The sequence below is a fragment of the Lissotriton vulgaris genome, chromosome 12 (genome assembly GCF_964263255.1).
Source record: "Lissotriton vulgaris chromosome 12, aLisVul1.2, whole genome shotgun sequence".
NCBI classification, from domain to species: domain Eukaryota; kingdom Metazoa; phylum Chordata; class Amphibia; order Caudata; family Salamandridae; genus Lissotriton; species Lissotriton vulgaris.
Genome location: NC_141700.1, coordinates 804,432,005 through 804,459,806, shown reverse-complemented (window position 1 = coordinate 804,459,806; position 27,802 = coordinate 804,432,005). Strand labels below are relative to the sequence as shown.

At 51.0% G+C, this 27,802-nt stretch overlaps 1 protein-coding gene across 1 annotated transcript; it reads right to left on the bottom strand.

Annotated features, from left to right (window-relative positions):
- Positions 1-13,386: 13,386 nt before the first annotated feature.
- Positions 13,387-19,280, bottom strand: LOC147678799 (uncharacterized). Its single transcript, XM_086946255.1, has one exon. It carries the CDS (start codon positions 19,203-19,205, stop codon positions 15,618-15,620), a length of 3,588 nt encoding a protein of 1,195 aa, XP_086802381.1. The 5' UTR covers positions 19,206-19,280; the 3' UTR covers positions 13,387-15,617.
- Between the last annotated feature and the right edge of the window lie 8,522 nt (positions 19,281-27,802).

Below are 27,802 nucleotides of genomic sequence, written 5' to 3'. Positions count from 1 at the left end.
CTTCTGTGCATGTGTTTGTACCCAGTGCTTCTCTGCACGTTTATACAGTGCTTCTGTGCATGTGTTTATACCCAGTGCTTCTGTGCACGTTTATACAGTGCTTCTGTGCATGTGTTTATACCCACAGCTTCTGTGCACGTTTATACAGTGCTTCTGTGCATGTGTTTATACCCAGTGCTTCTGTGCACGTTTATACAGTGCTTCTGTGCATGATTATACCCACAGCTTCTGTGCACGTTTATACAGTGCTTCTGTGCATGATTATACCCACAGCTTCTGTGCACGTTTATACAGTGCTTCTGTGCATGTGTTTATACCCAGTGCTTCTGTGCACGTTTATACAGTGCTTCTGTGCATGTGTTTATACCCATTGCTTCTGTGCACGTTTATACAGTGCTTCTGTGCATGTGTTTATACCCAGTGCTTCTGTGCACGTTTATACAGTGCTTCTGTGCATGTGTTTATACCGAGTGCTTCTGTATTTATCCATTGCTTCTGTGCATGTGTTTATACCCAGTGCTTCTGTGCACGTTTATACAGTGCTTCTGTGCATGATTATACCCACAGCTTCTGTGCACGTTTATACAGTGCTTCTGTGCATGTGTTTATACCCAGTGCTTCTGTGCACGTTTATACAGTGCTTCTGTGCATGTGTTTATACCCAGTGCTTCTGTGCATGTTTATACCCAGTGCTTCTGTGCACGTTTATACAGTGCTTCTCTGCATGTTTGTACCCAGAGCTTCTGTGCACGTTTATAGTGCTTCTGTGCATGTGTTTATACCCAGTGCTTCTCTGCACGTTTATACAGTGCTTCTGTGCATGTGTTTATACCCAGTGCTTCTCTGCACGTTTATACAGTGCTTCTGTGCATGTGTTTATACCGAGTGCTTCTGTATTTATCCATTGCTTCTGTGCATGTGTTTATACCCAGTGCTTCTCTGCACGTTTATACAGTGCTTCTGTGCATGTGTTTATACCCAGTGCTTCTCTGCACGTTTATACAGTGCTTCTGTGCATGTGTTTATACCCAGTGCTTCTCTGCACGTTTATACAGTGCTTCTGTGCATGTGTTTATACCGAGTGCTTCTGTATTTATCCATTGCTTCTGTGCATGTGTTTATACCCAGTGCTTCTGTGCACGTTTATACAGTGCTTCTGTGCATGTGTTTATACCCATTGCTTCTGTGCACGTTTATACAGTGCTTCTGTGCATGTGTTTGTACCCAGAGCTTCTGTGCACATTTATACATAGTGCTTCTGTGCATGTGTTTATACCCAGTGCTTCTCTGCACGTTTATACAGTGCTTCTGTGCATGTGTTTATACCCAGTGCTTCTGTGCATGTTTATACAGTGCTTCTGTGCATGTGTTTATACCCACAGCTTCTGTGCACGTTTATACAGTGCTTCTGTGCATGTGTTTATACCCAGTGCTTCTGTGCACGTTTATACAGTGCTTCTGTGCATGTTTATACCCATTGCTTCTGTGCACGTTTATACAGTGCTTCTGTGCATGTGTTTATACCCAGTGCTTCTGTGCACGTTTATACAGTGCTTCTGTGCATGTGTTTATACCCATTGCTTCTGTGCACGTTTATACAGTGCTTCTGTGCATGTGTTTATACCCAGTGCTTCTCTGCACGTTTATACAGTGCTTCTGTGCATGTGTTTATACCGAGTGCTTCTGTGCACGTTTATACAGTGCTTCTGTGCATGATTATACCCACAGCTTCTGTGCACGTTTATACAGTGCTTCTGTGCATGTGTTTATACCCAGTGCTTCTGTGCACGTTTATACAGTGCTTCTGTGCATGTGTTTATACCCAGTGCTTCTGTGCATGTTTATACCCAGTGCTTCTGTGCACGTTTATACAGTGCTTCTCTGCATGTTTGTACCCAGAGCTTCTGTGCACGTTTATAGTGCTTCTGTGCATGTGTTTATACCCAGTGCTTCTCTGCACGTTTATACAGTGCTTCTGTGCATGTGTTTATACCCATTGCTTCTGTGCACGTTTATACAGTGCTTCTGTGCATGTGTTTGTACCCAGAGCTTCTGTGCACATTTATACATAGTGCTTCTGTGCATGTGTGTTAGACGGACCGGGAGGGTCGGCCGAGATTACGGGGAGAGGTCTCCAGGGAGAGCCGTCTCCAACGACTGTACAGACAAGTAACTTCCCCCCCACAGACGGACACCACACAAGGATGAAGGTTAACGAGACTTTATATGCAATTCTTAGGTTACGATGGTACGATACAAGGAGGTCTGGACTCAGGGGTCCCCTCGGTTCTGATCTCTGGCTGAGGAAAAGGGTAGCGGGACAGTCTTAGTTACCAATCGGTACAAAATAGCTCTCAATCCTCGAGCTCGGCGTTCTAGTTGGTCGGGCCGTGGAGGAGCCAAGCAGGTCCCGAGATGGATGAAGGAAGGACGACGGTCCGCGGCGGAGCCTGCAGGTCCCGGTGACGATGAAGGATGAAGGTTACGACGGCTGTGGCAGCGCCAACAGGCAGGACGATGGTGCACAGGACAGAGCTACGGCAGCGCCAGTAGTCCGTCCAGGATGAGTTCCTCTTTACGTCTCTCGACTCCAAGATACAACTGCCTTCCTGTTCTGGAGCTGCCCCAGTTATAGGGCTGGTGTGCTTTGATGTCCGGACCCTCGCACTTGGAGGTCGGGAGGTCCGGGATGAGGGAGTCCAGACACCCAGCAGGGGGGTGGAGCCAGCGCCCGGGGAGGCGATGGGCGAGCGGCACTTGGTGGGGGAGAGCCATCGACACCTCCTTCTCCCATTGACTTGCCAAGTAGCCCGCTCACCTCCTGGGTGGATGGTGGTGCCGGGATGTCTGAGGCCTGGCCAGGCCCAGGGTTGAGGTCGGCCGGGGGCCAGCCGGCCACGTGGTGAAGTGTCCAAGATGACGGCCCGGGCTGGGCGCGTGGGCCGGCAGTGGATCGGGCCCACGAGGTCGACATGCTCGAGGACAGGGGTCCCGGAGGGGACGGAGGACGTGCAAGGGTGGTGCGTGGTGCTGGTGTGACCGGGCTCGGGCCTGGTCGAGCCGGGGGAGAGCGGCCCTTCATGTGGCCTGTCCAACATGCGTCCCCCCCAGCTGAAGGCGGGGAGAGTCACCCATCCTCTTGGGGACTCTCTTCGTCGAGGCGGAAAAACCGGGACAGGCCATCCGCATTGGCGTGGTCGGACCCAGGCCGGTGTTCGACGGTGAAGTCCATACCCTGCAAGGATATGGACCAGCGTAGCAACTTAGGGTTTTCCCCCCGCATGTGCATCAGCCACTGCAGGGGTCGGTGGTCGGTCTGCACCCGAAAGTGGGTGCCGAAAAGGTAGGGCCGGAGCTTCTTGAGGGCCCATACCACAGCGAAGGCTTCCCTCTCTATGGTGCTCCAGCGTTGCTCCCGTGGTAGGAGTCTCCGGCTGATGAAGGCCACCGGTTGATCAAGGCCTTCAGTGTTCACCTGAGACAGGACTGCCCCAATGCCCTGGTCGGAGGCGTCCGTCTGGACGACGAACTCCCGGCTGTAGTCTGGGGCCTGGAGCACAGGAGCGGAACACATGGCGGCCTTCAACTGTTCGAATGCCGCTTGACACTCGGAGGTCCAGTTCACCTTCTTGGGCTGATTTTTTGACGTGAGTTCGGTGAGAGGCCCCACTATGGTACCATAGTCTTTCACGAACCTTCGGTAGTAGCCCGTGAGGCCCAGGAAGGCTCGCACCTCGGTTTGGGTGATAGGGGGCTGCCAGTTCTGGATGGCGGCAATTTTCAGCTGTAGAGGGGCCACTAGGCCGCTTCCCACCTGGTGTCCGAGGTAGGTCACAGACCCTTGTCCAATTTGGCACTTGCTGGCCTTGATCGTAAGGCCAGCTCGCTGAAGGGCTTGCAGCACTGCTCGGAGGTGGTGGAGGTGCTCGGTCCAATGGTGGCTGTACACAGCGATGTCGTCCAGGTAGGCGGCGCTGAACTCTTCAAGCCCCGCCAGGACCTGATTGACGAGCCGTTGGAAAGTCGCTGGGGCATTTTTCATACCGAAGGGCATGACCGTAAAATGATAGTGGCCATCGGGGGTGGAGAAGGCAGAACGTTCTTGTGCTCGGGGTGTGAGGCCGATCTGCCAATAACCTGCTGTCAGGTCGAAGATGCTGAGGTAGCGGGCAGCTCCCATTCGGTCGACCAGTTCATCTGCCCGGGGGATGGGATGTGCGTCCGTTCTGGTGACTTCATTCAGGCCCCGGTAGTCGACGCAGAACCGGAGTTCTGGTGTGGTTCCGGGGGCGGCTGCTTTGGGGACCAGTACGACTGGGCTGGCCCATGGACTGTCTGAGGGCTCGATGACCCCGAGCGTGAGCATCTTAGCTACTTCTGCCTGGATGCAGGCCCGTACCCGATCAGGTACGCGGTAGGCCCGGTGGCGGATAGGAGGGCTGTCTCCGGTGTCCACATCGTGCACACACCAGGAAGTGACACCTGGGGTGAGGGAGAACAGACTGGCGAACCGGGACAGGAGGGCTTGGCACTCTTGGCGTTGTTCTCTGGTGAGGGTCTCCGAGAGTCGGACCCCATCCACGGAACCGTCTTGCTCCTGGGTCCGCAAGAGGTCAGGGAGAGGCTCGGAGTCGTCTTCAACCCCATTGTCTGTGGCCATCAGTAGGCTGAGTTCTGTTCGTGCAAAGTGGGGCTTCAGTCGGTTGGTGTGGAGGACTCGGAGTGGATTCCGGGAGGACTCCATATCGATCAGATAGGTGGCAGGCCCCTTGCGCTCGATTACTTTGAAGGGTCCCGTCCATTTGTCTTGGAGAGCGCATGGCTCCGTGGGGGACATTACCCATACCTGTTGCCCCGGCTCGAATTCAATGGATGAGGCGTTCTGGTCATACCATTTCTTCATGTCCTCTTGACTGGCCTCTAGGTTGGCTTTTGCTAGGTCTCTGAACCGCCGGGACTGGTTGCGGAGGGTGAGGAGGTACCGGAAGACATCTGGAGGATTCTTGGCCGGAGGCATCTCCCAGCCTTCTTTGATCAGGCTGAGCGGCCCCCGCACTGGGTGCCCATATAGCAGTTCGAATGGGCTGAAGCCTAGGGACTTCTGTGGGACCTCCCGGTAGGCGAAGAGGAGGCACGGCAGCAGCACGTCCCACTGGCGACGGAGGGGCTCTTCCAATCCCCCGATCATCCCTTTTAGCGTGCGATTGAACCGCTCAACAAGTCCGTTTCCTTGGGGGTGATAGGGGGTCGTGAAGCGATAGGTGACCCCACACTGTTGCCAGAGGGACTTCATGTATTTAGAGATAAAGTTCGTGCCTCTGTCGCTGACGACTTCTCGGGGGAACCCCACACGGGAGAAGATCCCCATCAGGGCCCGGCCGACCACTGGGGCTGTCACGGTCCGGAGAGGAATAGCCTCAGGGTAGCGGGTGGCGTGGTCTACCAGTACCAGGATGAAGCGATGGCCTTGTCTTGTACGCGGGTCCAGGGGCCCCACAATGTCTATCCCGACCCTCTCAAATGGGGTCGTGACTACTGGAAAGGGTTGCAGGGGGGCCTTTAGTTTGCGGCCGCTCTTTCCACTAGCTTGGCACGTGGGGCAAGATCGGCAATGCTGGTGCACATCGTTTCTCATTTTGGGCCAGAAGAAGTGGGTCACTAGGCGGCTGTAAGTTTTATCCTGTCCCAGGTGCCCTGCCAGGGGGACATCGTGGGCCAGATTCAGCAGGAAGTCTCTAAAGCGGAGGGGCACTACTAGTACTCGGTTGGCCCCCAGCTCGGCGATTCGTTGCTCGCTGTACAACAGATCATTGTCCCAGTAGACCCAATGAGTTCCGGAGGTATCCCCTGCGCTCTGGGCGAGCGCTTGTTGTCGGAGTCCCTCGAGGGAGGGACAGGTCTTCTGTTCCTGACGAAATTGTTCTTGCGTGGGTCCCCCTTCTTGAGCCCACTGGTCAAGGTTAGCGAGGTCGGAAGGTTGAGCAAGTTCGAGGGGGGTGTCGTGGTCGGGGGTCTCGGCTGGGGCGACCGGAGGCGGTGGCGCCGGCCATTCTGGTTCTTCCGGGTGATGGTTGGCACGGGCGGCCATGGACCGGGTGGTGACGCACGCCCAGTCCGGGACGCCCAACATCCCCAAGTGTTCTTTTCGCTCCACGGCTGCCCACGGGGAGCTTTCCAGGTCATTTCCGAGGAGGCAGTCCACAGGGGCGTCGTCTCGGACCGTCACTTTCAACATGCCGGAGACCCCTCCCCACTCAAAGGGGACGCAGGCCATCCGACACAGACTTTCCGAGTTGTCGGCTGATCGTACAGGGCAGAGAATGTTCGGTAGATATTGTTCTGGGGTCACCAGATGACAGCGGACGGCTGTCACACTGGCCCCGGTGTCCCGAAGGGCTTCGGCCCGTTGTCCATTGATGCTCACCCATTGGCTGTACTTCTGGGTGTTAGCGGGCAGGGGGACCCGCGGGACCATGTCTCTTCCCCCTAAGCACGCGAGAGTCATGGCGGCTGGCTCCCACTCTTGATACTCTTGCTCGTCTGTTTCTTGTTCCTCTGAGATCTGTTCTTCCCCTAGTGCTGCGGCGGCCACATGGCGGGGTTTTGGACTCTGATACTGCGGGCAGCTTGGGTCGTTGGCATAGTGGCCGACTCGTTGGCATCGGTGACATGTAACATTGGCTCTGTACCCCGGTCGCGCTGGGGTGCTGCCCCAGTTGGCCGGGGGGGTGGTGCCGGTAGCGGGGGTGACCGGGGCGTTGTCTCTTCCTCGTCCTTGGCCCCCTCCTCCTCCTCGGGGTCGGTGGTGACCATTGTTGTTCCGGTTCTGCTCGTAGGACCCATTCCGACCCACTCTGGTGATCTCCCACCGGTCAGCTTCGGCTGCGAGCTGCCGGGGATCGGTTAACTTGCTGTCGAGGAGGTGTTGGCGTAGTTCAATGAAGCAATTGTTGGACAGATGCTCCCATACCATCAGATTGAACAGCTGCTCGTAGGTCGTGACGTTGTTCCCTCTGATCCAGCCTTCGAAGGCTCGGCTAAAGTACGTTACATAGTCCACCCAAGTTGTACCCGGGATGCGTGTGCAGTCTCGGAACCTCTGACGGTACATCTCGGGCGTGAGACCATAGCGGGTGAGGAGGGCCGCTTTCATATGGTCGTAGGAGGTCATCTGGTGGTCTGGGAGCTGTAACAGGGTATCGCGACCCTCATTGAGGAATTTGCCCCATAGGCCGGCTCCCCAATCGTTTCTATCGATCCGGTGTGCAGTCATCGCGATTTCATAGGCCTTAAACCATTGTTGGATGTCGTCTTCTCGAAAATATTCTCGGACAACATCCTTGGGGATGTGTACTTTTTTCTCCGTGGTCCCTGGGGTGTGTGGTCTGTCGGGCACCCCTAACTCCTTATTCTGCTTGCGCAGGTTGATCTCGGCTAGGTTCCGTTCGTGCTCGTATGCTAGTTTCTTTTCCTCGAGCTCCCTTTGTCTCTGTTTCTCCTCTCTTTCTTCTCGTAGACGCAGGTGCTCTAAGGTTATTTTTTGTTCGGCCAACTTGAGTTCTACGTCCATCTTGAGTCGGGCCATTTCTAGTTCGTGTAGTCGGGTTTTTTCTCTTTCTTGGATCTCGTCTTGTGAGAGACTGGTTCTTTGCCCCTCCGGGGCCGTGTTGGTCTTTCTCGCGGTGTTTTGCTCCGGGGCTTCAACATCCCCGGTCTCTGCCCAAGATTCTAGGGCATGCTTAAAATCGTCTTTGGTGCTTAGTCCGGTGGTAGCGATACCTAGTTCGATGCAGAACTGCTTTAGTTCACGATGGCTGTACTCCTCTAGTTTTTCCATTTGGAACTTCTCAGTTGATCCGCTCTCTTTAGTTGTCATTGTGGTTCGTCGTGGGGTGAGCTACTCTCTGTACGTTATGCGGTGATTCGGATCGCGCCGCTGGCCACCAATGTTAGACGGACCGGGAGGGTCGGCCGAGATTACGGGGAGAGGTCTCCAGGGAGAGCCGTCTCCAACGACTGTACAGACAAGTAACTTCCCCCCCACAGACGGACACCACACAAGGATGAAGGTTAACGAGACTTTATATGCAATTCTTAGGTTACGATGGTACGATACAAGGAGGTCTGGACTCAGGGGTCCCCTCGGTTCTGATCTCTGGCTGAGGAAAAGGGTAGCGGGACAGTCTTAGTTACCAATGGGTACAAAATAGCTCTCAATCCTCGAGCTCGGCGTTCTAGTTGGTCGGGCCGTGGAGGAGCCAAGCAGGTCCCGAGATGGATGAAGGAAGGACGACGGTCCGCGGCGGAGCCTGCAGGTCCCGGTGACGATGAAGGATGAAGGTTACGACGGCTGTGGCAGCGCCAACAGGCAGGACGATGGTGCACAGGACAGAGCTACGGCAGCGCCAGTAGTCCGTCCAGGATGAGTTCCTCTTTACGTCTCTCGACTCCAAGATACAACTGCCTTCCTGTTCTGGAGCTGCCCCAGTTATAGGGCTGGTGTGCTTTGATGTCCGGACCCTCGCACTTGGAGGTCGGGAGGTCCGGGATGAGGGAGTCCAGACACCCAGCAGGGGGGTGGAGCCAGCGCCCGGGGAGGCGATGGGCGAGCGGCACTTGGTGGGGGAGAGCCATCGACACCTCCTTCTCCCATTGACTTGCCAAGTAGCCCGCTCACCTCCTGGGTGGATGGTGGTGCCGGGATGTCTGAGGCCTGGCCAGGCCCAGGGTTGAGGTCGGCCGGGGGCCAGCCGGCCACGTGGTGAAGTGTCCAAGATGGCGGCCCGGGCTGGGCGCGTGGGCCGGCAGTGGATCGGGCCCACGAGGTCGACATGCTCGAGGACAGGGGTCCCGGAGGGGACGGAGGACGTGCAAGGGTGGTGCGTGGTGCTGGTGTGACCGGGCTCGGGCCTGGTCGAGCCGGGGGAGAGCGGCCCTTCATGTGGCCTGTCCAACAATGTGTTTATACCCAGTGCTTCTCTGCACGTTTATACAGTGCTTCTGTGCATGTGTTTATACCCAGTGCTTCTGTGCACGTTTATACAGTGCTTCTGTGCATGTGTTTATACCCACAGCTTCTGTGCACGTTTATACAGTGCTTCTGTGCATGTGTTTATACCCAGTGCTTCTGTGCACGTTTATACAGTGCTTCTGTGCATGTTTATACCCATTGCTTCTGTGCACGTTTATACAGTGCTTCTGTGCATGTGTTTATACCCAGTGCTTCTGTGCACGTTTATACAGTGCTTCTGTGCATGTGTTTATACCCATTGCTTCTGTGCACGTTTATACAGTGCTTCTGTGCATGTGTTTATACCCAGTGCTTCTCTGCACGTTTATACAGTGCTTCTGTGCATGTGTTTATACCGAGTGCTTCTGTGCACGTTTATACAGTGCTTCTGTGCATGATTATACCCACAGCTTCTGTGCACGTTTATACAGTGCTTCTGTGCATGTGTTTATACCCAGTGCTTCTGTGCACGTTTATACAGTGCTTCTGTGCATGTGTTTATACCCAGTGCTTCTGTGCATGTTTATACCCAGTGCTTCTGTGCACGTTTATACAGTGCTTCTCTGCATGTTTGTACCCAGAGCTTCTGTGCACGTTTATAGTGCTTCTGTGCATGTGTTTATACCCAGTGCTTCTCTGCACGTTTATACAGTGCTTCTGTGCATGTGTTTATACCCAGTGCTTCTCTGCACGTTTATACAGTGCTTCTGTGCATGTGTTTATACCGAGTGCTTCTGTATTTATCCATTGCTTCTGTGCATGTGTTTATACCCAGTGCTTCTGTGCACGTTTATACAGTGCTTCTGTGCATGATTATACCCACAGCTTCTGTGCACATTTATACAGTGCTTCTGTGCATGTGTTTATACCCAGTGCTTCTCTGCACGTTTATACAGTGCTTCTGTGCATGTGTTTATACCCAGTGCTTCTGTGCATGTTTATACCCAGTGCTTCTGTGCACGTTTATACAGTGCTTCTCTGCATGTTTGTACCCAGAGCTTCTGTGCACGTTTATAGTGCTTCTGTGCATGTGTTTATACCCAGTGCTTTTCTGCACGTTTATACAGTGCTTCTGTGCATGTGTTTATACCCAGTGCTTCTCTGCACGTTTATACAGTGCTTCTGTGCATGTGTTTATACCCAGTGCTTCTGTGCATGTTTATACCCAGTGCTTCTGTGCACGTTTATACAGTGCTTCTCTGCATGTTTGTACCCAGAGCTTCTGTGCACGTTTATAGTGCTTCTGTGCATGTGTTTATCCCCAGTGCTTCTCTGCACGTTTATACAGTGCTTCTGTGCATGTGTTTATACCCAGTGCTTCTCTGCACGTTTATACAGTGCTTCTGTGCATGTGTTTATACCCAGTGCTTCTGTGCATGTTTATACCCAGTGCTTCTGTGCACGTTTATACAGTGCTTCTCTGCATGTTTGTACCCAGAGCTTCTGTGCACGTTTATAGTGCTTCTGTGCATGTGTTTATACCCAGTGCTTCTCTGCACGTTTATACAGTGCTTCTGTGCATGTGTTTATACCCAGTGCTTCTCTGCACGTTTATACAGTGCTTCTGTGCATGTGTGTATACCGAGTGCTTCTGTATTTATCCATTGCTTCTGTGCATGTGTTTATACCCAGTGCTTCTGTGCACGTTTATACAGTGCTTCTGTGCATGTGTTTATACCCAGTGCTTCTCTGCACGTTTATACAGTGCTTCTGTGCATGTGTTTATACCGGGTGCTTCTGTATTTATCCATTGCTTCTGTGCATGTGTTTATACCCAGTGCTTCTGTGCACGTTTATACAGTGCTTCTGTGCATGTGTTTATACCCAGTGCTTCTCTGCACGTTTATACAGTGCTTCTGTGCATGTGTTTATACCGAGTGCTTCTGTATTTATCCATTGCTTCTGTGCATGTGTTTATACCCACAGCTTCTGTGCACGTTTATACAGTGCTTCTGTGCACATTTATAGCTAGTGCTTCTGTGCATGTGTTTATACCCAGTGCTTCTGCGCGTTTATACCCATTGTTTCTGTGCATGTTTACACCCAGTGCTACTGCTCATGTTTATACCCAATGCTTCTGTTTATATCCATTGCTTATATGCATGCGTTTCTACACAGTGCTTCTGTTAATATCCATTGATTCGGTTTATATCCATTGCTTCTGTGCATGCGTTTATACCCAGTGCTTCTGCGCCTGTTTATACCCAGTGCTTCTGTTAATACCCACGGTTTCTGTGCATGTGTTTATACCCAGGCCCCCATTGCCAGAAAGGTTGCTCCAAAATACTGTAACGTCGCAAAGCAGGGGGAAGCAAGTGATGTCATTGCCATCCTTAAATGGGAGGAGTAGAAAAAATAGACCACAGGGTGGTATTGTGGCAGGGAGGAGAGAAAAACACACAGAACCAAGTTTCAAATAAATTGTGGCCCAAGGAGCATGGGGTAGGAAAGGAAACAGAAACAAGCACACCAGGAAAATCACAGGCAGACACAGGATGACGACATCACTGCAAAAAACAAAGTGCTGAAAATGACTTGTGCGGAGAGGCAAGTGGGAATGAGTAGAATGGAGAGAAGGGGGGATAGAGGGTGGTGGACAGCAACAGAAGCAAAAGTCAAGCCTCAGAAGTAAACAGACGTATGGGTAAACACACTGCGGAAGAAAGAAGAATAGAATAAAGGCGATCAACAAATGGGAAAATAAAGTAGCTGCTTAGGGAAACTGGACCTACAAGTTAGGGCAATTGACCCTCAAGAAAAAGAATAAAGGGCAACTACATCACAATGCTGTAAAGAGAATAATTGAGTTCTCTGTCACGTCGCAAAGCACCCCTGAAATACCAATGTAATGTTATCAAATTACATGGCGCATAAGTGTCTTTTTAAGTAAAAACTGAACATTATTGAAATGGGTGAAAACTTAAATGTGCTAACTAGAAAATAAGATGATATACTTTCAGTTTTCTCGAAAAACCTTACATGACATATGTCTATCAAGTCAAGATCACAACTCTCTGGTGATTTTCAGAAACCATCAAAAAGCCATATTTACAACATTTGTGTGCGCTGGTCTATTGCTTCACCTTTCGACCCACCTCCTTTCCGTCCAGTCACTCTAGCCTTTGTTGTCTGGTCCTTCACCTCTTCTTTGATTATCATTTTCATGGTTGAGGTTTGCAGAATCTTCTCAATTCCCATACCCCGTGATCCCCTTTCTTGCTGGACTCCCTCGTCTCTTTTTAGATGGAATTTCCAGTCTTATCTTTCTGAACTCTTATTCTTTAAAATTTCATGTAGTATTATGAAAAAGGAATCGTTTTTTTATACATAAGCCAAGCGGAACTCACATGGTTACTACAAAGTACAGATACCTTAGAGTGGAATGTGCTTTAGAAAGACACCAATGTCTTCACACCGGCTGTCTGGAGGCAGGAGACTGTCTGAAAAAGTTGAAAGACTACCAGTTTTGGGTGCTGTATCATTTGGCGGTTCAACTCATCAAGAATGGCCAGAAATGCATGGAGTTGTGACGTGCATCAAGAAGGGGGTTCGGGAAGTACATTAGTGATAAAAAAACAACCACACCCTCCATGGTGAAACTGCCTCAATGCTGAAGGGGATATAAAGGAACATCCCTGGGAATATGACGCAATGAAGGACCACATTTATTGACAATGTTGACTAAATTTTTGTAAGAGTTAAATTGTGCTACATCATGTGGCACATTCTGTAAAATGATTTCACTGTTTTCTCATCTGAATAAACATTAATACGGTCTACAAAGTTTTATCTTGTCAACACTTGAACACATCAATCTGCAACTAAGAAGAGTCCTGCAAACGTTTGCACTGTTTCTGCCAATGTGCAAAATTACACGGCGTGCATTTTTTAGAAACGTTTGATACTTTGAACTAGAAACTACTTTTTTGCTGAAATGTAGAAATTTTGCAGCACATACAAGTTTGGAAAGCAAGTGCGGTACATTCATAATTGTATAATTGTTAAAAAAAATGTAGAACAGTAACACTTCAGAAGCGCCTAGGTAAATTTACAAAACACTACTACTGGTCGTAGAGTAGTGGTAAAATATATGGGGTGGCAGCTGGCTACATCTAGTCATCAATCTCCGTGGACCACCTACAAGCATGGATACAAGTGGCCAGCATGTCATTCTCTTTTGCTTTCGGCTAGTACATTTGTCCGTTGCTCAGCTTTAAACTTAAATTTGAGGCCTTTCCCAACAACAAGAAAACAATCAATAACCCCATTATTACACTTCACTCTCCAAGTAAAACATTTTGAGCAGATCAAAACATACCCATATAAATGCTCATCATGGAAATGCAACATTTTAGAAAATCACTGTCTCACTATACTTCAAGGACATATTTATTATATGGTTAAAAGGTACACCACTTACATGTTAAAAACATTCAATAATTAAAAACATATGTTACATTCACATAGTATTCAAATACACAATTTCCTATTTACAATAATGCACTAGTTAAAAATCTATTGCCTCAGCGTTTCAGTGAAAGTAAATATGGTTCACACCACCTTCATCAGGACATTTACAACAAAGACGAGTTACTAGTTCTCACAGATCCTACAGTTTCAACAGAAATGGGAGAGGTTATCAGTCCTGTCTGAACATCAGACTAGTAAACACAAGTGTTGCCCATTGGTTCACTTTAATTGCTTATGGGGCTGAATCATTCACATCACACTCCTACTACATCTGGGGACCTTATACAACTCCCCATATAGTACTGGTGGTGTATTTAAAAACAACACCTGGGTCATCAAATTTCACCCTTAGAATGCTTTATTTGAAATGTCAGCTCTATGTTAAGATCAACTATGGGTTTTAAAAAAACCCTGAATCTTCCTACAGAACCAGGACAGATATCCGTTCCACTTAACGCAAAAAAGCCTCCCACTGTTTGCTGTTTTACAATCCACTTTTTGGTTGGCATGCCTGGTTGGAAGAATGTGTTCCTGAGCAGACAACAGTTCTGGCTCCGTATAATTTCTTACTGAAACTGGGGAACAGAACTTGGCTCCTTTTTTAACACCTTGGCTGCTATGACTTCTCCCCTCCTGTGCTGGAGATCCTAGATTCCCATTCTTCATGACGAGCTCAGCTCGTCATAAGCACAGCTCCAGTGTACCTCATGACGAGCTCAGCTCGTCATGAGCAGCGGAAGGGGTTAAACAAATAGTGGACTGTAAAGTGAAGAACAGGGCGATTAAATGATTTTTGTATTTGAATGCTATATAAATGTAACCGGTAGTTTATTATTAAATGTGTTAACATATGTAAGTGGTGCACTTTTTAACCATATAATAAATAATATTTCCTTGAACTATAGCAAGACAATTATTTTACCATGGTGTTGAATTTCCATGATGACTATTTATGTGGGTATGTTTTGATCTGCTTAAAAATGCTTTAGTAGGCGAGAGTGAAGTACAAAAGGGATATGGATTGCTTTCTTGTTGTTGTGAATAACACTGTACCTTTTGACAAATAAGGTCGAATTCCCCTTTGTTTGTGAGGCACATGTCCGGTGCATAAGCCATTCCATGTGTATGCAGATGTGGGTATACAGCTTAGATTACCCAAAATCCTATATATTAATAAACTACTTGCTTCAACCGGGTTTCCCATTTATTTAGAGGACGGACGGTAGAAAGGACAGGCAGTGGTGCAGTGAAGTGGTTTTGGGACAGAGGGAAGGTAGTGTGAAACATCTAAATTTAGGAACATCACATTTTACTATTTCGGACTAATTTGGTCCAATGGTCTGCTATGAATACAGCATCTTATTGAGAGTTTTCAAAATCAATTCTCCGGACAGCCCAATGTCCCACCCACAAAGAGAAATTTCACTGAGATATAAAAGTAGTAACCCCTCCGATTTGTGCAGAGAACAACTGAAGCATGTTCTCTCTGTGTGTGCATACAGAACTCTGCACACACAAGGCTTTGAATCACATCCCAAAAGCATGCTGCAGCGTTTGCAATAACATGAAAAGCAAGCAAAATGTCAACAAGTGATCATGTAAACAACGTTAAATAAATGCTGTACAAGCTACTTCTTTTCCTATACTGATCTTATTGTAAAAAAGGGTAACCATGACAACTCATGACTGTTGGTAAGAGATCATAAGCAGATCCAAAGTCACCTCCACTATAACAGTGGAAAACATTAAACAAATGTTATCAAACGTATTTTTACAATTTAAAGATTACCAGTGCTATCACTTTATTAAGTTGACACGTTTTTACAACATTTCTAAAGTAGCTAATTTCCCTGCTACATTTTTGAGTGAATAAACAACCATAAAATTACATCTCCCATTTCTCAGCACAAAAACAATTGTAACTTTTTGAAAAAACGCTTTGAAGCAGATTATGTGGAACAACTGAGATTAAGACTACAAAGCAACCAAATAGAGATGAAGGGGTTATGGCAAAGTGTTTTTTCTTTAGAGCACAACTTAGTCTTCTCATATCAAAATTGTCCTCGCTCTCAATAGCTATGCCAATTCATCACCCCCTTTTGTGAACACCAGCTGCCTCCTCACGACAGGCTCTTGCTCATAAGAGTGCCTCGTCCTCACTGGCTTCGGCTCCCAAAGGAACCTCCTCATCACTGGCTTCTGCTACCATCTGGGCCTCATCGTACACGTCAGCTAAGTCTTCAGATCCATCTTTGCCGCTTTCTGATGAAATCTGAAGAAAGTCTCTGACATCTTGCCCTGATGACTCCATGGCACGGCAAAACTCTAACTGATACGTGCTACTCGCATATATTCCCTTAAGACTATGCCCAGCAACTTTTTCATTCAGTCCGTCTATGGCTTTTGCGGCACTATCAATGTCATTGTATAGAACTAGAGCCATGCCTTTTAAACTGTTATGCAACAATTTCACGACAGTACCAAACTGACTGAAATGGCCAATTAAACTTTCCTCTGTTAATTTAGTCTTGCGTAAGCCAGAAAGCCAGACACAGTTTGAAGGGTCCAATCTCCCAAAATACACGCTGAGTTTGTTATTCCCAAGTAGTCTCCCATCCATCTCTTTAACTGCCCTTTCGGCATTTAAGTTATCAGCAAACTGAACTACACCAATGTTATAAAGCTCTTTCAGTGGTTCAATAGAAGTATACAAGATCTCACCAAAACGTCTGAAGATACTAACGAGATCATCAGGTGCGATCGATTTCAAAAGGTTAAGAACATGGAGTTTAGTTGAGATCTTTTGCTTCCATGCAGTAACCTCTAACTTCTGGTCAAAGAGGCGTTTTCCCTTGGCTCCAGCTAGAGCATTGCAGCAGTGGTTTGATCGTGTGAAGGTCACAATGGCACTCTGTTTCACATCACCAGGATGTATGATTGTACACTGCCCATACTTTTTAAAGATTTGCAGGAGGCCTTCTTTAATGCTTTCTGGCGAATGTTGGAGTGGTAAATTTTGAACAACGAGTGAACATTTACGAAGCCGAAATTGTTCAGTGTCCCCCAGACGTAATTTGTTCTCTCTGGCTGGGTTGGTCAAACTTGCTGAAGTGGGGCTGTGCCTCTTGCTTGAGGCCGAACAGCTGCTCCTGTGTTCCTTCCTCGAAGGGGAGTGACCACTGCTCTTCTTCTTTGAAGGAGAGCAGCCTTTACTGTGGCTGTGACCCTTATTTGCAGGTGACCGCCCCCGGCTGTGTCCTTTCTTTGCAGGCGACCGCCCCCGACTGTGCCTCTTCTTTGTAGACGACCGCCCCAGGCTGTGCCCCTTCTTTGCAGGCGACCGCCCCCGACTGTGCCCCTTCTTTGCAGGCGACCGCCCCCGACTGTGCCCCTTCTTTGCAGGCGACCGCCCCCGGCTGTGCCCCTTCTTTGCAGGCGACCGCCCCCGGCTGTGCCCCTTCTTTGCAGGCGACCGCCCCCGGCTGTGCCCCTTCTTTGCAGGCAACCGCCCCTGGCTGTGCCGCTTCGTTGCAGGCAACCGCCCCTGGCTGTGTCCCTTCGTTGCAGGCGACCGCCCCCGGCTGTGCCGTTTCTTTGCAGGCGACCGCCCCTGGCTGTGCCCCTTCTTTGCAGGCGACCGCCCCTGGCTGTGCCCCTTCTTTGCAGGCGACCGATGCCGGCTGTGACCCTTCTTTGCAGGCGACCGCTGCCGGCTGTGACCCTTCTTTGCAGGCGACCGCTGCCGGCTGTGACCCTTCTTTGCAGGCGACCGCTGCTGGCTGTGACCCTTCTTTGCAGGCGACCGCTGCCGGCTGTGACCCTTCTTTGCAGGCGACCGCCGCCGGCTGTGCCCCTTCTTTGCAGGCGACTGTCCTCTACTGTGTCCCTTCTTTGATGGTGAATATCTGATTCTGTGCTCTTTTTTGGCCAATGAATGACCTCTGCTGTGTCTTCTCATAAGTGAACGGTCTCTACTATGCCTCATATTTGTTCGTGAACGATCTTTACTGCAACCTTTCTTTGCTAGCGAACGGCGTTTGGTGGGTTCATTTCTAGTAAGTGAGAGGGCTCTGGAATTGCCATTCCTCAATGGGGAGCAGACCCTATGCCCACTCCTCGACAGCGAGGAGCTCCTTCTGCGTTGAGCAGACAGGAGAGAGAGTCTTCTGCTGTGCCCAGTCCTCATAGGAGAGAGGCTTCTGCGAAGACCCCCCCTTGAAGGAGAGTAACTGCTACGATCATGTACTCCTCCATAAGAGCGATATCCGCTGTGACGCACCCCAAGGGTAGTGTGGTCCAAAATGTGTACAGTTCTCAGAGGTGACCGGTCTCTGCTGCGACCCACCCTCAGGAGGGACCGGTCTCTGCTGCGACCCACCCTCAGGAGGGACCGGTCTCTGCTGCGACCCACCCTCAGGAGGGACCGGTCTCTGCTGCGACTCACCCTCAGGAGGGACCGGTCTCTGCTGCGACCTACTCTCAGGAGGGACCGGTCTCTGCTGCGACCTACCCTCAGGAGGGACCGGTCGCTACTGCGACCCACCCTCAGGAGGGACCGGTCTCTGCTGCGACCTACCCTCAGGAGGGACCGGTCTCTGCTGCGACCTACCCTCAGGGGGGACCGGTCACTGCTGCGACCCACCCTTAGACGAGACCTGTCTCGGCTGCGACCAATCCTCAGGTGAGACCGGTCTGTGCTGCGCCTCGCACTCACTGGAGATTGGTCTCTGCTGGGGCCCATTATCTCCTGGGGTGATCCAGTGTCATTCCTGAGATTGGACAGCGAATGTTCTTCCGGCTTGAACACTGAGCTGTGGTTAAGAGAAGAGATGTAAGTCAGGCCCTGGGAGGAATAAAGAGGCCCTGGCTCCATGCTGTGCGGCTGCGGTGGCTCCAGTGCTGCCATTGAGCTGTACATCTGATGGGGCTGGTGGGAGTCGAGCGGTGGGTCTCCGTTGAAGAGTCCTGTGGATTGATGAGAGTTAAGCCCCGTCGGTCTGCTGGCAGGCCCTGGGGGTGGGCTGTAGGTCAGTCCTGGCTCGCTGCTGTAGGCTCCCAGGGGCTGCGGTGGGATCTGGCTCACTCCTGCGCTGTAAAGGCCCCAGTATCCCTGCTGCAGGTCTGCCCCCCTGCTATAGGACCCCAGCGGCTGCTGGGGGCTCAGAGCTTGCGGCAAGCTGGTGCGGGGCATTCCGGTCTGCTGGGACCCCGTCCCTGGCTCTCCATGGTTCGATCCCCATGGCTGTGGAGGGCCCGACCCCGGCTTCCCCATGAAGGGCCCTGGTGAGTCCAAGGGGCCCATGTCCGGCTTCCCCATGAAGGACCCTGCTGAGTCCATGTCCGGCCTTCCCATGAACGGTCCTTGGGGCTCCTTGAGGCCCATGTCCGGCCTTCCCATGAAGGACCCTGGCGGGTCCATGTCCGGCCTTCCCATGAAGGGTCTCGGGGGCCGCATGGGGCCCGCCCTTCCCATGAAGGGTATCGCGGGCTGAACGGGGCCCTGTCTAGCCATGAAGGGCCTCGGGGGCCGCACAGTGCCCGTCCCCGGCCTTCCGGTGAAAGCAGGCCCCAGAGGCTGCTGAGGGCCCGGGGCTCGGAAGCGGGAAGCGCCGGGGGGCGGCCGGTCCTGGAGCGCAGAGGCCGGAAGGGCGGGGCGCGGAATCCTCAGGTCCATGAGGCCGGCGATCTTGCCGCGGCCGGGCGCCGCCTCCTTGTCTCGGTGCATCCTGCGAGCGCGGCTCCGTCCTCTCCAGAGAATGAAGCACAGACCGCGGCCCGTCGTCGGTTTCTGCCGCGCAGAGCGGCGCAGCACTAGGACGTCACCCCTGCGCGTACAACGGGAAGAGGAGCAACGCGAGTCCGTCGTCGGTTTCTACTACCGTGAGCGGCGCAGCACTTGAACGTCATGCCTGCGCGTACAACGTGAATAGGAGCAACGCGAGTCCTTCGTCGGTTTCTACTGCACAGAGCGGCGCAGCACTCGAACGTCACGCCTGCGCGTACAACGTGAACAGGAGCATTGCGAGTCTTTCGTTGGTTTCTACTGCACAGAGCGGCGCAGCACTAGAACGTCAACCCTGAGCGTACAACGTGAACAGGAGCAACGTGTGTCCGTCGTCGTTTTATTCTGCGCAGAGCGGCGCAGCACTAGAACGTCACTTCTGCGCGTACAACGTGTACAGGAGGAACACGAGTCTGTTGAGTTGAAAGATCACACTTCAAAAAAGTTTTAGTATATGATTTATTCCTCAAAGTAACAAGCAGGTACGCAGCCGGACTGGTAGCTGGCTTCTGTAAAATGCCAACTCCAGAACCCATACCAACGTGTGCTAACAACAGAGATTAAAGATACAGATGCACAATATAACAGAGTCCTTCGTCGGTTTCTACAAAGCAGAGCTGCGGCAGCAGCACTAGAACGTCACCTCTGCGCATACAACGTGAACTCCAGCAAAGGGAGTCCTTAGTCGTTTTTTTACTGCACAGAGCTGCGCGGCACAGCACTATAACGTCACCCCTGCACGTACAACGTGAACCGGAGCAGCGCAAGTCCTTCATCGGTTTCTACTGGAGAGGCCGGCTGCAGTACTAGAACGTCACCCCTGCTCTTACAGCATGAACTGAAGCAGTGCAAGTCCTTTATCAGTTTTAACCGCAGAGAGTGAAAAATTGTCTAGCAGACGCGACAAAGAATTTTCAATTCTATTAAGGACACGGAGGCGAGGATTATGCTTCTCTTCACTTTACTGACATAAACAGCAGCCAATAAAAAACTTTAAACTGGCATGACCCCGGAATTACAACCCCCTCCAACAGTATGCACCAATCACTAACAAGTCCAATGTATAACTGTCCATGTTTATCCATACGACCTCCTCTTTCTTTGCGAACACATCATCAGTCCAACAAGACCGGAGGCCAACGTGGCAACCATCGCATCCATCGTCGAGGAAGGCACCTCCTGCACCACGTCACAGAGTTCCAGATCATAGATTGTTCATCTCATGTCTGCTTGTGCTGATCTCCTGAAACAAGAACATAAGTCGTAATGGCCATTCCCAAACTTGGAAATACAACAAGCCAATAACAATCATTCGGGTGGGTACAATAATTCATAAACCATACAACATTGCATGAAAATACAGATCTGCAAGCCCGGGTGGGATAATCCTCGCCTCCGTGTCCTTAATAGAATTGAAAATTCTTTGTCGCGTCTGCTAGACAATTTTTCATTCTATGTCAGTCCACGGAGGCTCAGATTATGCTAGTTTAAAGTTTCTCCACCACCAGCGAGGCCACATCCACAATAGGCTTATGATAAAACACTTTAAAGGTGAAATCAGAAGACCAATCTGCCGCAGTCATGATATCTTGAAGCCGAGAACCGGCACCAAAGGATTTTGAGGCCATCGCCCCTCTCACAGAATGAGCCCCAAATTTAGAGGTATCAATACCCGCCAGGTCCAACAACCAGGTAACCCACCTAGCCAGAGTCGCACTGGTGACTGGGCGGAAAGGTTTCTGCAATGAAATCAACAATTGACCAAAACCAGTTCTAAATTCTCTAGTACAATCCTCATATACCTTCAAACATTTGACCACACATAATTTACTGTGATGAGGAAATGCAGGGTAAGCAATACATTTTGTATGGGTTTTTGTACGCCTAGAGATCGTAAAAGAAACTCCCGTGGGAGTGAATACTCTACCTGATAAATCCAAGGCCCGAATATCCGACACTCGCCTGCATGATATTAAGCAGAGTAGAAGCGTAAGTTTAGCTGAGAGCTGTTTGCGAGACAGACCCTCATTAGCCGGCCAGGCCGCCAAAAAACGTAGGACCACTGAAACGTCCCAGAGTTCAGCATACCTGGGTTGAGGGGATTCACTAAGCGGACCCCCCTGACTACCCTACACACCAAAGGGTGTTCCCCAACGGGTTTACCGTCAACATGCGGATGCCCCGCAGAGATCGCCGATCGAAAGTTATTCACTGTTCGATAAGCCAGGCCTGACCGCGCCAGTTCCGATAAGAAATTCGCTATGACAGTGATATCGGATCCCATCGGATCTCCCTGCCGTTCGTTACACCAACCAACCCATCGTCTCCAAGCTGACTCATAACGCTTGTGGGTGGAAGGTGCCCATGCCTGTGATAAGAAAAAGAGAGTGTCCTGTGAAACTCCCGGCATTTGCCAACGGCGCCGGAAAGTCTCCAGGCCATGAGGGACAACTGATTCTGAAGGACCAACGGGTGGTGAAGACCCACCGGGTCCGTGAGAAGATCCGGAAACGATGAAATCCGCACCGGCGCTGCACAGGTGAGACTCATTGCCACCGGGAACCACGCCTGTGCTTTCCTGCACGGTGAGATCAAGACCAGTTCCGCTTTCTGCCTCCGAACCTGAGCCAGAACTCTCGGGATCATGATAAACGGAGGAAACGCATACAGAATGCCCGTCGTCCATGATTGAAGGAAGGCGTCCGAGCTGATCGCCAAGGGGTCCGGGCGCCAGCTGTAAAACTGGGGAAGCTGCCTGTTGAGCCGAGAGGCAAAAAGGTCCATCACATACGGACCCTATTTGTTGTTCAATGCCCCGAAGATCCGGGGGTGCAGCCTCCAATCGCTCGCATCTCTCAAATACCGAGAGTTCCAATCCGCCGTCACGTTGGCAGACCCCGGTATATATTCCGCCGTCACTGAAATTTGATGGGCTAAGCAATAGTGCCAGAAATCCTTCGCTATCTCCGCCAGGAGCCGAGACCTGGTACCTCCCACGCGATTTATGTATCGCACCGCGGACACATTGTCCATGCATAGGAGAATGCAGCATGACACTTTCTGAGGGGACAGAGTGCGAATCGCAAAGGAACCCGCCAGGAGTTCCAGGCAGTTGATGTGGAGACTCAGCTCGTCGCTGGACCATCGACCCCCCGTCTCCACCTAGCCGCAACGGGCTCCCCAGCCCCAACGGCTGGCATCCGACTCTATCACCACCTCCGGGGTGGCCGCGAAAATGGCTCTGCCATTCCACGCATCCATATGCTCTAACCACCAGTTTATCTCCGTACGAGCCTCTAACGAAAGGGAAACTTGTTGAGCGTAAGTCAGACCTTTGCGCAAGTGCAATGCCTTCAAACGCTGCAGGGCCCTGTAATGTAAAGGGCCCGGAAATATCGCCTGGATAGATGAAGCTAGAAGCCCGACCAGGCGCGCCAAAGTCCTCAAGGAGATTGTCGGAGAGGCCAGCGCTCTCCTCAACTCCTTCCTGATAGCAACTCTCTTCTTGAGGGGCAGGAGTAGTTGAGCTTTCACCGAGTCGACCTGGAAGCCCAGGAATTCCATCACCTGAGAAGGTTGCAAGATGGACTTCTGTAAATTCAGAAGGAAACCCAAGTCCTGAAGAAGTTGAATCGTCCAGGACAGATGGAGTGACACCATCTCCGGCGACCGACCTAAAATCAGTATGTCGTCGAGGTAAATAATGAGGCGAACGCCCCGTTCCCTCAAGTTCTGTACCACGGGTCTCATCAACTTGGTGAAACACCATGGGGCGGACGACAGACCAAAGGGCATGGCCGAAAACTCGAACCACCGGTCGCGCCACTGAAACTGCAGAAATCGCCGGTGTGGGGGGTAAATGGACACTGCCAGGTAGGCGTCTTTTAAGTCCAGGCGTACCATCCAATCTTGTTCTAGGAGGATGTCGCGCAGTAGGTGTATACCTTCCATTTTGAAGTGTCGATACACCACCCAGCCGTTGAACTCCCTGAGGTTCAACACCAGCCGATACCCCTGGTCCTTTTTGGGGACCACAAGACAGTGCTCACGAAGCCCAGGTCGTGTGGAACTGTTTCCACAATCGCGCCTTTCTGGAGTAAAGAGCATATCTCTACGTCGATGAAACTCTGCTCTGTCTGGGAAAAATGCAGGGCATTCGGCCTCCGCCGTTGTATCGGGGAGGCATAGAACTCTATGTGAAATCCCTGTACTGTCTGCAACACCCAAGGGTCGCTTGTGAGCGTGCGCCACCTGTGGAGAAAAAGAGACAGTCTGCCTCCCACCATATGTTCTGACGGACACAAAAGTCGTACCTGAGTAGGAGTTGTCTCCAGAACTACTCTGTTGGCCACAATAGGTTCCTCTCTGTCCTTTGCCCCGTCCTCCTCTATCGCGGGAGGGGTAGAAGTTGGAGCATCTGTTGCCTCTGCCTCTCTGATCTGCTCCACGTGAGGTCTGTGCATAACCTCGGCCGGACCCTCGACCTCGTGGGCGTCCGGCCCTATCAAAAACACCAGTGTGGAATACCTTCTTGATATTTGATTGCGCCCGGTCCAGCGCGGAGAAGGTGGCAACGTACTTGCCCATTTCTCTAACAAATTTGTCTCCAAAAAGCATACCATTGGCGAGAGAGCCAGGTTCGGAAGGGGCCATTTCCGCCAGCTGGGAGTCGATTCTCATAAGAAAAGAGCGCCTCCGCTCTGTAGACAGGGCCACATTTGCATTCCCCAAAAGACACATGGCACGTTGTGCCCATTCAAGGATCTCTGACACATCCAGTGGTACCTTCCTATCCTTTGCCTTAACTGCTGCGTCCAGAATCTTCGTGAGGGGTCCAGCGACGTCCAACATTTTGTCCTGACACCCCCGCCAGGCCCTATCCAGTCCCTTTTTCGGATCTTTCGCAAACTTTCTCATAAAGGCCGCCATCGTGGGGTCCAAGTCCGGCGTATCTGCCACCTTTCCCGTCAAGGATGGCCTGGGACATTCAGATCTGAGCGTGGCTCTGACACTACTGTCGAAACCCTGTCGCAGGTTATTACCCACGTAATGCGCCACCTCCGGGCACGGCACCCATTCCGTGGACCTAGGGTGTACAATGTTGTTTGGATCAAAAAGAAGGTTCTTCGGCGCCTGACTATCATCAGCCTTATAAGCGGTGTGTTTCACCTTCTTCGATTTCTTCCTGGACGTCACCGATTCCATCTCAGAATCAGAAGTGACAGGCGGGGTCGGGGACGAATCCCCAGACGTATCAATAACCATCGAGCCATGATCCTTCATAACATTCCTGGCCATCTGTGCTAACACCTGGGCTGAGGTTTGAGTAGAGGTATCACCTTGTCGTGCTGACTTAAACTTCCTCTTGCCATATTTCTGAAGGGTGTGAGTAAAAGGCTTGAGAGCCTTGATCAATGCCTTATTCACCGACCCTTGGACATGGGTATCCAGGGCCTCAACCAAGTTTTCCTCCAATTGTTCTTCCTGTGGCTCATACTCTTCGTACTCATTATATTCTGCCCATTGGTTATCCTCCTCGGCGTAGTACGCCATAGCGCTAAAGCAGGGAGGTGTGGAGGAACTTCAACAGGGGGGAGCAGCGCAGGGGTGCCTCAAACACACACACACACACACAATAGTCCTTAAAGTTCACCACGCTGTGAGGCCAAGATTTAGGTGGAAGGAGACCCCTTTTGCACACAAACGCTCCCCTAGAGCAAAGCTCTGATCCGGACACGCTCCAGTATGCGTTCTCTGAGACCAGGATTGATGCAGTCGGAAAGACGCGCAATGTGCGAGGAGCCGGTACTGCTGAAAACGAAAGCGGCTCCTCGCGCATGCGCGTTGCTCGTGGGGCCGAACTTGACTGCCTCCTGAGCGCGAGAGGCTCGCGTCTGTCTCCTCCTGCTCCACCGCCCCCTACCGAGCGAGACACGCGCACCGCCGACTCGCGGTCACCGGAAAAAACAAACGCGCGGCAAAGACCAGAGCGGGTCAAGAAATAACCTGAGCCATAAAGGCGAAGACATAAAAACACACCTCCGCAACGCGAAAGTAGCGCGTGAGGAATAAACAGCACAACGGAAGGCGTTGTAGTCACTGAACGCTAAGACATCAAAGCACATCAAAGTCAACAAAGTCAAGGGCACGAACACGCGCCGTTCACAACCACCGCCCTCAAACCATTAACCACAATAAAGTAGAAATGTAAAGGGCACTTAACTCGCTGCTGCAGCAGCAAAGAAAGAGGAGGTCGTATGGATAAACATGGACAGTTATACATTGGACTTGTTAGTGATTGATGCATACTGTTGGAGGGGGTTGTCCTTCCGGGGTCATGCCAGTTTAAAGTTTTTTATTGGCTGCTGTTTATGTCAGTAAAGTGAAGAGAAGCATAATCTGAGCCTCCGTGGACTGACATAGAATGGCAGCAGCACTAGAACGTCATCCCTGCTCTTACAACGTGAATAGGAGATTCTATGTCAGGACGGAGGCTCCGATTATGCTGTCTCATTTCTTTACTACCAAAAATACAGCAGCCAATAACAATAGTAAAGAAAAAGCAATACACTACATATCCCATGAACCCCTAGGATACCATAGAGTAGGTGTCCTAGAGGACAGTCCTTCCTCTTTCTTTGCTGCTCCGCAGCCAGTTAAGTGTATTTTTGACTTTATTCCTTGCGCTTTGTGCATTACTCTTTGGGAAATTTTGGCTAAAGTTATTGCGTGCTTGCTCCGCTTACCTTACTATATATGTTATTGCCGATTGCTATTATCGCTCGCGTTGTAGCGCTTGCCTTCGCGCTGGTTTTGCCTTGGGGGCGTGTGGTCACCCCCCGCATGCAGGCTTGCTCTTCTGCGCCTGCTTTTACTGTTGTGGAGTGGGAGTGGGAGCTGAGAGACGCGCGTTCCTCGCGCGTCTCTCATTTTCAGCCGGCGTTTGTTTTCTGTGTCGTGCATGCGCAGTACCTTCGTCTCGTGTTTCAGGCGACCGTTGGTACTGCGCATTACATGCATTCCTGGCGTTTGTGAGGAGGAATAGCAGCGCGTCTTCGAGCATCTGTCAGAAGACATTGAAATCGGCTTTCTAAGCCTCTGCCCACCTGCCGGCTGTCAAGCTCCAGACGCCCTTTTGTCAGAGAGGACTAAGGGTTGTAAAATTTAAAGTAGGCTTTGCCTAGAGTGTTACAAGCCCTCCCTCCACATTCAAATTGTTCATTCAGGTTAGTTTTTTCTTGCCTGAGGCTTGTTATTGGGGTCGCACTCCCCCTGAATACCCTAAGGGTGTGAATTTTAAGCCCTTTCCTCTGTGGGCTATTTACTATTCTTTGTTTACCAAAGATGGGAGATTATTATGAAGAGGAGGGCTTCTACCATGATGAAGAGGAACCTTCTGGTTCCATGGATATGGAGTATGAGGGACAAGCTTTCCATTCCAATCTTGCTCCTTTACAGTTACACCTCGCTGAATATGCATCTCAGCAGGGATGCTTGCCGCCTTCTGGACGATCCACTAGATCTCCCAAGAATCCGCATGTGGCGGACTTTGTTAAACTGGCGCATTCTCTGGCTGCACCCAAATCCTCTAAGAAGGGGAAACGCTCTAAAAGGTCTTGCAAACCTTCCCCTTCCACTTCTGACTCCTCTGACTCTACATCTTCTGAATCCGAGGCGCCCCCTCCTAAGAAGAAAGCTCGTAAAGAGCACTTTGTTGATGCCCCTTCTAAGCCTCCGGTGCTAGATTTTGAGCCCACTGAAATTGTGCATCCTAATTCTTCAGCCTGGTTGCCTTCCCCTGAGGTGGCTGCTTATGTTCAGACTAATATCAGGCGATCTTTTGAAAGAGACGTGCGAGCACGTTTAAGATCTGAGTGTCCCCGTCCTGATCTGTCCGACAAGTTAGCGGAGACTCCTGAGGTGGACCCTGTAGGAGAGTAGGGTCTGCAATCCCATGATCACCCAGATTTTTTGCTTTTGTTTCACTGGTTTACGACTTTCTCTGGCTGTGGGCCTGCCAATCAGACCCACAGCCTGGCTGTTCTCTTTCTAAATTACGAGATGTACCCTAGGTGCATTTACCAATTGGTACTGGGCCACCTTATCAGACCCCGTAACGCAGGGCATAGGTACCCAGGGCCGCCAGGGGCTGCAGCATGTATTATGCCACCCCTGGCTGGCCTCCTAAATCTGACACAACTGGCTGCATGACAGCTGGGGCAAAGTCGTGTAATCACCCTTTGCTTTAGATATAGTCGCCCTATATCTAACCCTCCAATGGACACCCGAGTTCCTATCAGTCACTCCTATGGCAGGCCTTGACAATCCTGAAGGCAGAGTGCATGGGCTCGTGTGAACTAAGCTCTGGCCCGAGCCGAGCCCGGTTGCAGCTTGCGGACTCAAGACCCAATGGCTGTTCCATGATAACGCGTACCATATCGGTAACTTCGGTGACGCGTTATCAAGACATGTCGAGTAAGGTGTCATACGAATCGGGATGCTGCCCTCTCACCAACTCTGGCGACGAGGTTAGCATTCCG

What these genes read in the sequence shown, in the direction of transcription:
- LOC147678799 (XM_086946255.1), bottom strand. Translation starts at nt 19,205, where the DNA reads ATGCACCGAGACAAGGAGGCGGCGCCCGGCCGCGGCAAGATCGCCGGC.